The 10,558-nt window shown below is 64.2% G+C and overlaps 1 protein-coding gene across 2 annotated transcripts; it reads left to right on the top strand.

Annotated features, from left to right (window-relative positions):
* The first annotated feature begins 3,641 nt into the window (after positions 1-3,641).
* Tincr (TINCR ubiquitin domain containing) lies at positions 3,642-6,427 on the top strand. Of its 2 annotated transcripts, XM_070008600.1 has the most exons (4): positions 3,642-3,960; positions 4,688-4,813; positions 5,233-5,395; positions 5,895-6,427. In XM_070008600.1, the coding sequence occupies exons 1-4, from the start codon at positions 3,709-3,711 to the stop codon at positions 6,008-6,010; spliced, it is 657 nt and encodes a 218-aa protein (XP_069864701.1). In that variant the 5' UTR covers positions 3,642-3,708; the 3' UTR covers positions 6,011-6,427. The 2 variants fall into 2 exon arrangements, with proteins under 2 accessions (XP_069864701.1, XP_069864702.1); XM_070008601.1 differs by lacking the exon at positions 5,233-5,395 and having other exon boundaries at positions 5,895-6,015.
* The last annotated feature ends 4,131 nt before the right edge of the window (positions 6,428-10,558 follow it).

Here is a 10,558-nt window from a genome sequence, read left to right as displayed (position 1 = left end):
CGCCTCGCGCGCACCCGTTAGGTCCTGAAGCCACAGAGTAGCAACCCCACAAAGAGCACCGTAAATGGGGGTTGGTGGGGAGCACTGCTGGTGGGAGGAGTCCTGCTGCCCCTGTCACCCCCCTCCAGAGGCCTGCTCTGCTGCTGAACAAGCTACAGAGACAAAGGACGGCAGCAGGCACAGTGGAAGCAGGCCGCGGAGGCCATCCGAGGCCCCACCCCCCTCACCCGGGCGGGCAGGCCCCCTCCAACTCCAGCACTGGAAGGAAACTCCTCCACAGGGGCCGCTTGGGGTTGGTGTCGCGCTTGAGCTCGGCTGTTTGGCTCAAGGCTGGCACCCACAGCGCACTGCGGCTTTTTGCTGCTTAGTGGCCTACAAGGGTGTCTTGGGTTTGTCTGGCTGTGCACCTTGCTGGTCAGAGCTCAGCCTCCAGGGTAGCTAGAGTCCCAGGAAGGAGCTGCCTGCCCCGCAGGGCTTGCTCAGGGCACTCCGCCCTGTAGCCGGGAAGTGCTGGCAGCCGCGGGCGCTGGTGTCAGCTCAGCCCCAGCATGGTGCAGGTGGCGTGGAGGTGCCCACCCTCCCAGCACAGGGCCCTGGCAGCGACGATGGAGTTTCCTCAACTGCAGGCGGGCTTTGGCTCTCAGGATGGCTTCTGCAAGTCCTCATCGCCCCTGACCCCACTGCTTCTGGCTGACACTTGTGAGCCCGGGTCGCCAAGGCTGGCATGGTACCACCAGCCTGGGGGACGGGTGGGGGGCTGGAGCATGGCTTAGCTGGTAGAGTGCCTGCCTCTGCCTCTGCCTCCTGCACAGCCCGGGGCACAGGCAGAGTCCACCTTGCCTGGCTTCTTGATTGACAGGGAGGCCTCACTTACTTCTTTCCCCAGCTGGCCTGGAACCATGATCCCGTTGATCTCTGCCTCCCAAGTAGCTGGGATTTCAGGCTTGAGCACCGCACCTCAGCCTGTAGGGCTGATCTTTGTAAAGAGTTGTGAAGCCAACTAAAAATCTTCCACTGGGGCCTGGCGTTCAGGAAGTACTTAATGTTGAGAGCTTTGGGCAGGGCTATGGGAATACTAATGCTGGGACCCAGGCCCAGGGGTGGGGGGGGGGGTGGGAGGGCGGGCGGTGGCTGGACAGGGACTGGGGATTTCTGGGGACACTGGTGGCTCATACCTGAATCCTAAAGAGTCTGGCTCAAAGCCATCCCAGGTAAAAAAGTCCATGAGGCTCTTACCTCCAATGAACTACCCCAAAAGCCAGAAGCTGTGGCTCAAATGGTAGAGTCCTAGCCTTGAGCAGAAAAGCTGAGGGATGACGCCCAGGCCCCAACGTCAATGCTGGCACAAAAAAAAAAGAGCACCTGGCAAAGTCAGATAAATGGTGTCCTCCACAATGTTTTCCACTTGCATCAAGTGCACGCGTGTCTGCCCTCCCTGCGTCCTGTCACACCGCCCGTCCACCTGCAGCCGCCCCGGCTCAGGCCCTAGACGGGGGAATCCCAGGCATTCATTTTAAATTTAAATAAAGCCCAAGGCCCAGCGCTGGTGCTGGTCACCCTAGCTACGCAGGAAGCTGACATCTGATCATCACAGTTCAAAGCCAGCCGGGGCAGGAAAGTGTGAGACTTTTATCTCCGGTGAACTACCAGAAAACCCTACGTGGAGCCATGGCTGAAAGTGGTAGTGTTAGCCTTGAGCAAAAAGAGCCCTGGGATAGCACCCAAGCCCTGAGTTCAAGCCCCATGATTGACCTGAGTTCAAGCACCACAATTGACAAGTAAATAAAGCCTAAGTTAACACAATAAGTGATTGCTACCGTTGTCTTGTAACAGGTTGGGGGGGGGGGGGGTAGTTCTGTCACTGCCTAGGCCTCTGGGCCCCTGGGGGCTCCTTTGTCCCCTCACAGCCCATCTCCCTGGAATGTCCAGAGCACACACATTTCAGCTGGCCCCTTCCTGCTGTGCTGCTACCCAGGTGTCAAGTTTTTTGTTTTTTTTTACCCAAGTTTTCAATCAAGAGCTGGGCACCGGTGGCTCACGCCTATAATCCTAGCTACTCAGGAGGCTGAGACCTGAGGATTCCTGTGTAAAGCCAGCACAGGCAGGAAAATACTAAGACTCCTCTCTAATTAATCAGCAAAAGCCAGAAGTGGAGGTGTGGCTCAAGTGGTAAAGCACCAGCTTTGAGCAAAAAAAAAAAAAACAGGTGCAGCACCCAGACACGAGTTCAAGCCCCAGCATAGGGGGAAAAATGGAGAGTCTCCGGAAGTGGAGCTTGTGGGAGGCAGAGAAAAGGTAGAGAGGGGCAGGGGGTGGGAGAGAGATCTCCTGCCTGTAATCCCAGCACTCAGGAGGCAGAGGCTGTAGGACCCTAGGCCTTAAAACTGGTTTGGGCTAAGAGGAGGAGCAGAGACCCAGGCCTAAGACGCCCGCTGTTCCCTGGGTGGCCACGGCGTGGCGCCTGAGCGCCGTCTGTGCCCGGCCTGGTCCGACTCCATCGCTGCCCAGGGTTCCCCTTGGCTGGCTAGAGGGGTGGCAGGTACTGAGGCTAGCCTGGGACTTCTGCTGGGATGAGGGTCTCCGGAACCCCTCTACCCCCCCTAGGCTGTGTGGGGGGGTCTGTTGTGCACTAAGAGCTTGTCTGTCTGCTTTCTGGGGGTTAGTTGGAGATAGGAGTCTCACGGAGCCGGGCGCCGGTGGCTTATGCCTGTCATCCTAGCTACTCAGGAGGCTGAGACCTAAGAACTGCGGCTCAAAGCCAGCCCGGGAAGAAGTCTGTGAGACTCTTTATCTCCAATGAACCACCAGAAAACCAGAAGTGGTGCTGTGGCTCAAGTGGTAGAGCACTTGCCTTGAGCTGATGAACTTGAGGGACAGCGTCCAGGCCCAGAGTTCAAGCCCCACGACTAACAACAACAAACAGTCTCAGACTTTCCTGCTCTCCAAGCTAAGATTAGCTAGAATCACAGGTGTGAGCCACCAGTACCCGGCCATACCTGGGTTTTAATTGCACAGTGGGATGTCAAGACTGAGAGGCACCCTGACAACAGAACTCGACGTTCCTGTCCAGGCGGGAGGCCACACCATGGAAGGCTTTGGGGATAATTGTGACCAGAGAAGGTGGCCTGGCCCTAGAGATCTGGTTTAAGGTGGGGGGGCAGGCACAGATCCAGGGTCCGCCCTCCCCGGTGCACCCGCACGCTCCCCGGCTCCTGCGGGCCTTGGTGTGTCTCTTCTTCCCGCACCCTGCAAGGCGCGGGCTGTATGAGTGGCTGGGGAGCCCACAGGTGCCTCCTCGGTGGGTGGGAACTCTGAGCTCCTGCTCAAACGTCAAAGCCCCAGCTCTGCCAACAAAAGAATGGAAGAGGAGCCGAGTGTCCCCCGAGACCCCTCGGCCCCCTTGCTCTGCCCCGGCCTCCAAGGACTTTCGGCAGGCCCTTTCCCGTCCCACCTCGCGGGCCTGTTCCCCCTCGCCCTCCCCGCCTCCTCCTCCTCCTCCAGGTCTGGGGCTAAAGGCCACCACCTTCCCTGGGCCTGTGACCCCAGGCCCTTTGCGCGGGATCTGGGTTATCTCGGCTTGGCTTGCGCGGGGCGGGGCGGGCGGAGGCGGCGGCCGGGCCGGTCTAGCGGGTGAGGGTGAGGCCGGGGCCGGGCCGGGACGGAGGCCGGGGCCTGGGACGAGGCCGGGGCCGGGGCCCGGTGGGCGCCATGGACGGGCTGCGGCGCTGGCGCTGGCGGCGCCTGCGCATCGCGGTGCACCTGGCGGACGAGGCGCTGCTGCTGCCGCTGGCCGTGCGGCCCGGGGACACCGTGAGCGACGTGCGCGCGCGCCTGGTGCGGCGCGGGGTCGGGTCCTGGGGGCGGACCTTCTACTACAACGCGCATGCGCTGCGCGACCACCAGACGCTGCGCGACGCCCGCCTGCCGGACGGCGCGGTGCTGCTGCTGGCGCGAGGCCCGGTGCGGCGCGGCGCGGTGCGGCTGGGGGGGGGGAGGGGGGAAGGGAGGGGCGGGGAGGGGAGGGGGGAGAGGGGAGGGAGGGGGGAGGGGGAGGGGCGGGGGAGGGGCGAGGAGGGGCGGGGCGGGGGAGGGGCCGCCTCCCGCCTCTGTTTCTTGTTTCCTACGTCTGTGTCCCGAGTCCTTCCTGTTTCTCGCATCCGTGTCCCGCGTCCCGCTCGTTTCCTGTCTGTTCCCCGTCTTTGCACGTTTCCTGGGAATCTTTCCTGAGTTGTTTCCAGTCTATTTCCGGTGTCTGTATCCTACTTCCGGTTTCCCACGCCCCCCCCCCGACCCCGCCCCCTTGCTCGGGTCCGGGCTGGAGAGGGCGGGGCCATGCCGGGGAAGGGCGGGGCTTGTGTGGGGAAAGGCAGGCGGGCATTGGCTGGGGCGGGGGCGGGGCAGGCTAGCGCCCCACCCTCCCGGGAGCCTCTGCAGTACCTGACACCCGCGGCCTTGGGGACCGGGAGGCACGGACGGCCTCGCTGGAGGCCCCCGCTGTCCGTGGACCTCCACTGGCTGCCGTGTGACCCGGGAGCTGGCCTCTCCTCCCTGCGCTCGGCCCCGCCTCCCGCTTGATTGGCAGCCGGCTGCGGCGCGCCTGCAGTTCCGGGGCCGGCCGCCAGGGGCGCGCGGCTCGGGCCGCGGGGGAGGCGGGACTGAGCCGGCCTCTTCCCGGCCGCCGGGCCAGGGTCCGGGCCCCCAGGTGGAGCCGCCGGCGGACGCGGACGCGGGGCCCCGGGGAGGAGCCGAGAGTCGTCGGGCCGAGCCGTGTGACTCGGGGCCGGGGGGCCCCCGTCTGCCGCGGGACCCGCAGGTGACGAGAGCCGCCGCCTGCCGGCGGGGCGGGGCGGGGCGGGGCCGGGGCGGGGCCGGGGGCCCGGGGCGGGGCGGGGGCGGGGCGGGGCCGGGAGCCCGGGGCGGGGCCGGGAGCCCGGGGCGGGGCGGGGCCGGGGGCCCGGGGCGGGGCCGGCGGGGCGGGGCCGGGGGCCCGGGGCGGGGCCCGGGGCGGGGCGGGGCGGGGCCGGGCCGGGCCGGGGCGGGGCCCGGGGCGGGGCGGGGCGGGGCCGGGCCGGGGCGGGGCGGGGCCCGGGGCGGGGCGGGGCCCGGGGCCCGGGGCGGGGCCGGGGCGGAGCCGGGGGCCCGGGGCGGGGCGGGGCCGGGGGCCCGGGGCCCGGGGCGGGGCCGGGGGCCCGGGGCGGGGCGCGCCCGCCTCACCGCCGCCCGCCCGCGCAGATCGCCCCCGCGCCCTCCGGACCAGGCGCGGACAGACAGCCGGACGGAGGCGCCCGCGCGCCCTCGCGCGCCCGCCGCTCCCTGCCGCCCCCGCCCGCGCCCCGCGCGCCCCGGGACCCCCGGGCCTGCTCCGTGGGGCTCCCCGCCGTCACCTCCGCAGGGGGTAAACTGAGGCCCGCTGGGGGCGGGGAGGGGCTCCCCCAGGCGAGGCCCACCCGCGTGCAGATCGCATGCAAATCAGCCACCGCTTGCACACGCGCACACACACGCACGCACACACGCGCACACACACGCACGCACACACGCGCACGCACACGCACACGCACACACACGCGCTTTGGAATCACGCTGGAACCTGGGTAGGTGGGGCAGAGAACCTCCCTCTCCCTCTCCCTCTCCCTCCCCTCCCTCTCTCCCTCCCCTCCCCATCCCCCTCCCGCTCCCCTCCCCCTCCCTCTCCCTCCCCTCCCCATCCCCCTCCCTCTCTCCCTCCCCTTCCCCTCTCCCTCCCCTCCCCATCCCCCTCCCTCTCTCCCTCCCCTCCCCCTCCCTCTCTCCCTCCCCTCCCCATCCCCCTCCCGCTCCCCTCCTCCTCCCCCTCCCCCTCCCCTCCTTCCCCCTTCCCCCTGCTCTTCTCCATTTTCTCCTTCCTTTTGTGCTAGGCTCCCAGCCCCAGACGCCCATGAAGGCCAGACGCGGCTTCCAGCGGCCAGTCCTCCAGGCGGGGAGGCCGAGGCCCTGGCCCGAGGGCCCACAGCCACTGCAGGACCCTGAGTGAGGGGCCGCGTCCCCACAGCGCGGGCCTGAGCGGGCCCAGGGAAGCCCCTCGCCGCGCTGGCCTGGAGCGGTGGCCACCACCGGGGCGTGGACGGCGGAGGAGACCCCCCTCCCTGTCCCCTGGTCCCCACTCAGTCAACATCCTCCCGGAATCCCCGCCACAGACACTGCGCTCCTACCTGTTCCGTTTAGCAAACTCCTATTCATCTTTCAAAGCCCTAGTTTCCCTGTCCCTTGCGTATACCCTTCCCAGATCCTCCAAGGAGAGCTTCCATTTTGCTCTGGACTCCTCCTTCCTGGCTCCTTCAACCCTGACACCCGGAACGGGTGTCCCCTCCAGTCTGCCACGTGTCTGAACCCCAGGGCCAAAGACCTTGTGCGTGAGTGAATAAAACACGAACTGGTTTCAAGCGCCAGCTCCGTGACTTGGCTTCCCTTTTTTCTCCTTCCTTCAAACACCCAGACTCCTGTCAGCTCCTCGGGGGACAAGCCTGGGGAACCGAGGGCGCCACCCACTTCCCCACTCCACCCAGGCACCCCGCTCCACTCCCCCCCCCAGCCGGTCTGGGGGTGAGATGTTTCCGGCTCTGGCCCTGGGGACCGCAGTCCACCTTGTGACCAGCGCTCTGGCTGTCCGTCCATCCGTCTGTTTTGCTAACGATGTCTCTTTGTGTCTCTAGGTTTGTATCCTTCTTCCCTCCCTGCTCCCCCATCAAGATAAGCCCCCATTTTTCCCCATGCCACCCGGCAACTTCCCCAAGGAAGGGGGGGGCCGGGCCAGGCCGGGCAGGGAAGGGCGTGAATTCATCCGGGCTGAACTTGCTGCCCAGCTCTCAGGCCACAGCTCCACTGGCTTGGTAGTGGTTCATGGGAGATGAAAGCAAGGGAGGAAAAGAGCAGGGTGATGATACCAGCACACAAAAGCGGGGGAGAGGCCCTGCCAGGGATCAGGCCTCCCGCTCCCCCAGTGAAGGAAGAAAGGCCAGGGAAGGGCTCACCTTGGGCAGAGGCCGCATGTGCAAAGGCCCTGAGGCTCCCTCACCCACCAGACGCCAAGGAGCTGTGGAGCCCAGAGAAAAGCTGTGGGAGGGGAGAGGGTGCCCGCGGCTCAGAGGTGAGTGATTGCTGCCCCCCGCACCCCAATTTCCTGAAGAGAACAAGCCAGGTGCCTGTGGCTCACGCCTGTAATCCTAGCTACTCAGGAGGCTGAGATCTTGAGAGTTGGCAGTTCAAAGCCAACCAAGGTAGGAAAATTCGTGAGACTCATCTCCAAGAAACCACCAGAAACCCGGAAGTGGCGCTGTGGCTCAAGCGAGCCTTGAGTAAAAAGAGCTCAGGGACAACTCCTAGGCCCTGACTTTGCGCCCCAGAACTGGCACACACACACAAATTACTTTCCAGTAGTGAGAACTCACAGAACAAACTTGAGCCCCTGGCTAGGTGTGAGTGTGAGGAGGTGAGAAGTGAGTTAGGACAGCATAGGAAATGTGAGGGAGAGCAGTCCTGGCAGAGGCCCTGGCACATGCAAAGGTCCTGGGGCAGGGTAGGGCCTGACCTGTGGAGCAAGGAGGCAGGCAATTCTGACAGGAGAAGGGGTCACCAGATTCAGCCATCAAGATAAATACTCTGCTGATCCAACATTGCAAGACAAAGACACACATCTACAGTGAAGAAGCAGGCCCGAGGTGCTGCGAAGCCTTGGATGGCTGCAGCCGGGGCGTAATTAGCCCCTCAGGATTAATTACCGGGCTCAGGAACAAGACTGAGAAATCTATTATCAGCTCCGGGTTTGTGTCAATGAAGCCATTCTTTCTCTGTAAACCAAATCCTCCTCTTCCTTGTTTTCTAGCAAAACAAATTTATTTAAAAAATAAATAAATAAAGTACCTAGCCAGGCGCCAACGGCTCACGCCTGCAATCCCAGTGCCTTGAGAGGCTGAGATCTGAGGATCCAGGTTCAAAGCCAGCCCTGGCAGGAAAGTCCATGAGACGCTGATCTCCAATAAACCACCGGAAAACCGGAAGTGGCGCTGTGGCTCAAGTGGTAGAGCACTTGCCTTGAGCTGAAGAGCTGAGGGACAGCACTCAGGCCCAGCGTTCAAGCCCCACGACCTCTCCCTCCACCCCCTCCACCCCCCCCCCCCACACACACACGAGAGAAACCCAGACACAGCTACTGAATGCAGGGTTCAAGCCATTGATTGGAGCCATGTAGCACTGAGGCCTGGTCTGCCCAGGGCCTTGTGGTCCCAGGACAGCAGCACCTCTGAGCACTGCGTAGGCACCGAGTGTTTGCACACTGTCTTTCCCTTCTCTCTTCCTGGGGGCTGGGATTACAGGAGTCATCTCCGCGCTCGCCACAGTAGGAGAGAAGTTGGGAATGTCACCCTGGGCAGCCTGACACACTCCATGCCAGTCACACCAGATTCCGCCCACATCCAGACTTGGTGTTTTTGTTTGTCTGTTTGTTTGTTTGTCCTGGGGCTTGAACTCTGGGCCTGGGCACTGTCCCTCAGCTCTTCAGCTCAAGGCCAGCGCTCTACCACTTGAGCCACAGCACCACTTCTGGTTTTCTGGTAGTTGATTGGAGATAAGAGTCTCTGGGACTTTTCTGCCCGGGCTGGCTTTGAACCGTGATCCTCAGATCTCAGCCTCCTGAGTAGCTAGGATGACAGGCGTGAGACACAGAGCTCAGCCTTTTTTCTTTATTTTTTGCTTTCTGACTCTGGTGTTTGCCTGGCTGTCCCCGCCTCCCTGGGAACATGGCCGCTGTGAATCACCCTTCGTCTTCTAGTGGGGAGTGCATCCACAGGAGTCTTGGAGGACCCCCAAATCTGAGCCCCCCATCCCCAGGTCCCTCTCCCCAGCCTGCTTGTTCTCCCTGGCCAGGTTTCCTGGAGCCTGGCCACTCTCGGGGCTGGGTCTGCACCCCATGTGTCCTGTGGGGCCCCCTACTCCAGCCTGGGGTGCTGGGGTTGGGGGTCGGGGGGGCTGTGAGAGAAGACGCAGCCTGGAGTCTGAAATGTTTGCAATGGACAGACACTTCCCAGCCGCGCCCCCCACTGCACCCCATTTTACCCGGGGTGTGAGCGCCAGCACAGGCCTGGAGGGCCTCCCACTCTGCGTACCGGCCCCCAAGGGGCAGATGGGGAAACTGAGGCACCAAGCGGCAACATGGCACAGTCTGCCGGGAGCCTGGTGGAGCAGGGTGGATCCTCAGGGCGCTGTGGGAGCTGTTGGGGCTGGTGACAGGGGCATGGTGGGGGGGGATCCCTCTCTCTCTGTGGGGTCCCCCAGCCTTCTGTCACTGCCTGGAACCACAGGACCTCAGGGCTCGGGACCTCAGCTCCTGTGCATCCTGCTGGGAGGGGTGAGGGGCTGGGGCAGGGGACCCCACTTTTGCCGGCTCTGTGGGTCCCCGAAGTGAGCTGCGGCGTGTGGGGTCGGGCGGCAGGGGGTTGACCTGTAGGACCCCAGGACCCCCATGCTCCCCCGACTCAGCTCAGGACGGTGAGGCCAGCGGGGGCGGGGACAGCCAGGAGGGACAGCCGGGGACAGGGCAGCCTGGGACCCTGGGACGTCCAGCCAGCTCCAGGCCAGGTGCAGCCCACGCCACCGACCCACGCGGCCCTCACACCCCGCGCCACGCCGGCTCAGTGCTCTCCTGGGCACAGAGACACACCCAGATTTCAAAGAACCCCAGGGGTCAGGCAAAGCCAGGCAGGCTGGGCATGGTAGCGCACACCTGTAATCCCAGCCCTGTGGAGGCCGAGGCCCAGACACAGGATGATTTCTCCCCCCCCCACCCAGGGTGGACGGGAGAAGCAGGTGCTCAGCCTCTTGGCCAGCTGGGGGCAGGGCCGGGCCGTGGTGGTGGCCGCTGCGGGCGGGGGCTGGCCCCGCGGTGTGCTCCAGCGTTGCCATGGCAGCAGTGATGAGGCGTCCCGAGGAGCCCGGCTAAAAATAGCCCTGCCACGCCGGCCTCATTAGCTGCCGGCTCCGGGCTGCCAGGTGCCCGCTCCCTCCTCCTCCCGCCAGCCCCCGCCTCCCCCACGGGCCCACCCGCTGCCCCCCCCCAGCCCCACGCCCGCCCGGCTCCCTGGGGCCTGTCGGTCAGCTCGGCTCCTCCGGAGGCTGAGATGGGAGGATTCTGGTTCAAAGCCAGCCCGGGCAAGGAAGTTCACAGACTCTTCTCTCCAATGTCTCACCAAAAGGCCAGAAGTGGAATTGCGTGGCTCACGTGGTCGAGTGCCAGCCTTGATTGAAAAAGTTCAGGGACAGCCGGCGTCGGTGGCCCACGCCTGTCATCCTAGCTACTCAGGAGGCTGAGATCTGAGGATCACAGTTCAAAGCCAGCCCGGGCAGGAGAGTCTATGAGACTCTTATCTCCAATGAACCACCAGAAAGCCCAAAGTGGCGCTGTGGCTCAAGTGGTAGAGCGCTAGCCTTGAGCTAAGAGCTGAGTGACAGCGCCCAGGTCCTGAGTTCAAGCCCCACAACCAACAAAACAAACCACAAAAAAATGGCAATTAAATCACTGCACGGTGCA

This window comes from Dipodomys merriami, unplaced genomic scaffold (genome assembly GCF_024711535.1).
Source record: "Dipodomys merriami isolate MVZ:Mamm:240054 unplaced genomic scaffold, mDipMer1.0.p SCAF_70, whole genome shotgun sequence".
NCBI lineage: Eukaryota > Metazoa > Chordata > Mammalia > Rodentia > Heteromyidae > Dipodomys > Dipodomys merriami.
Note: the sequence above shows the minus strand (reverse complement) of the source record. Positions and strands in the feature narration are given on the sequence as shown.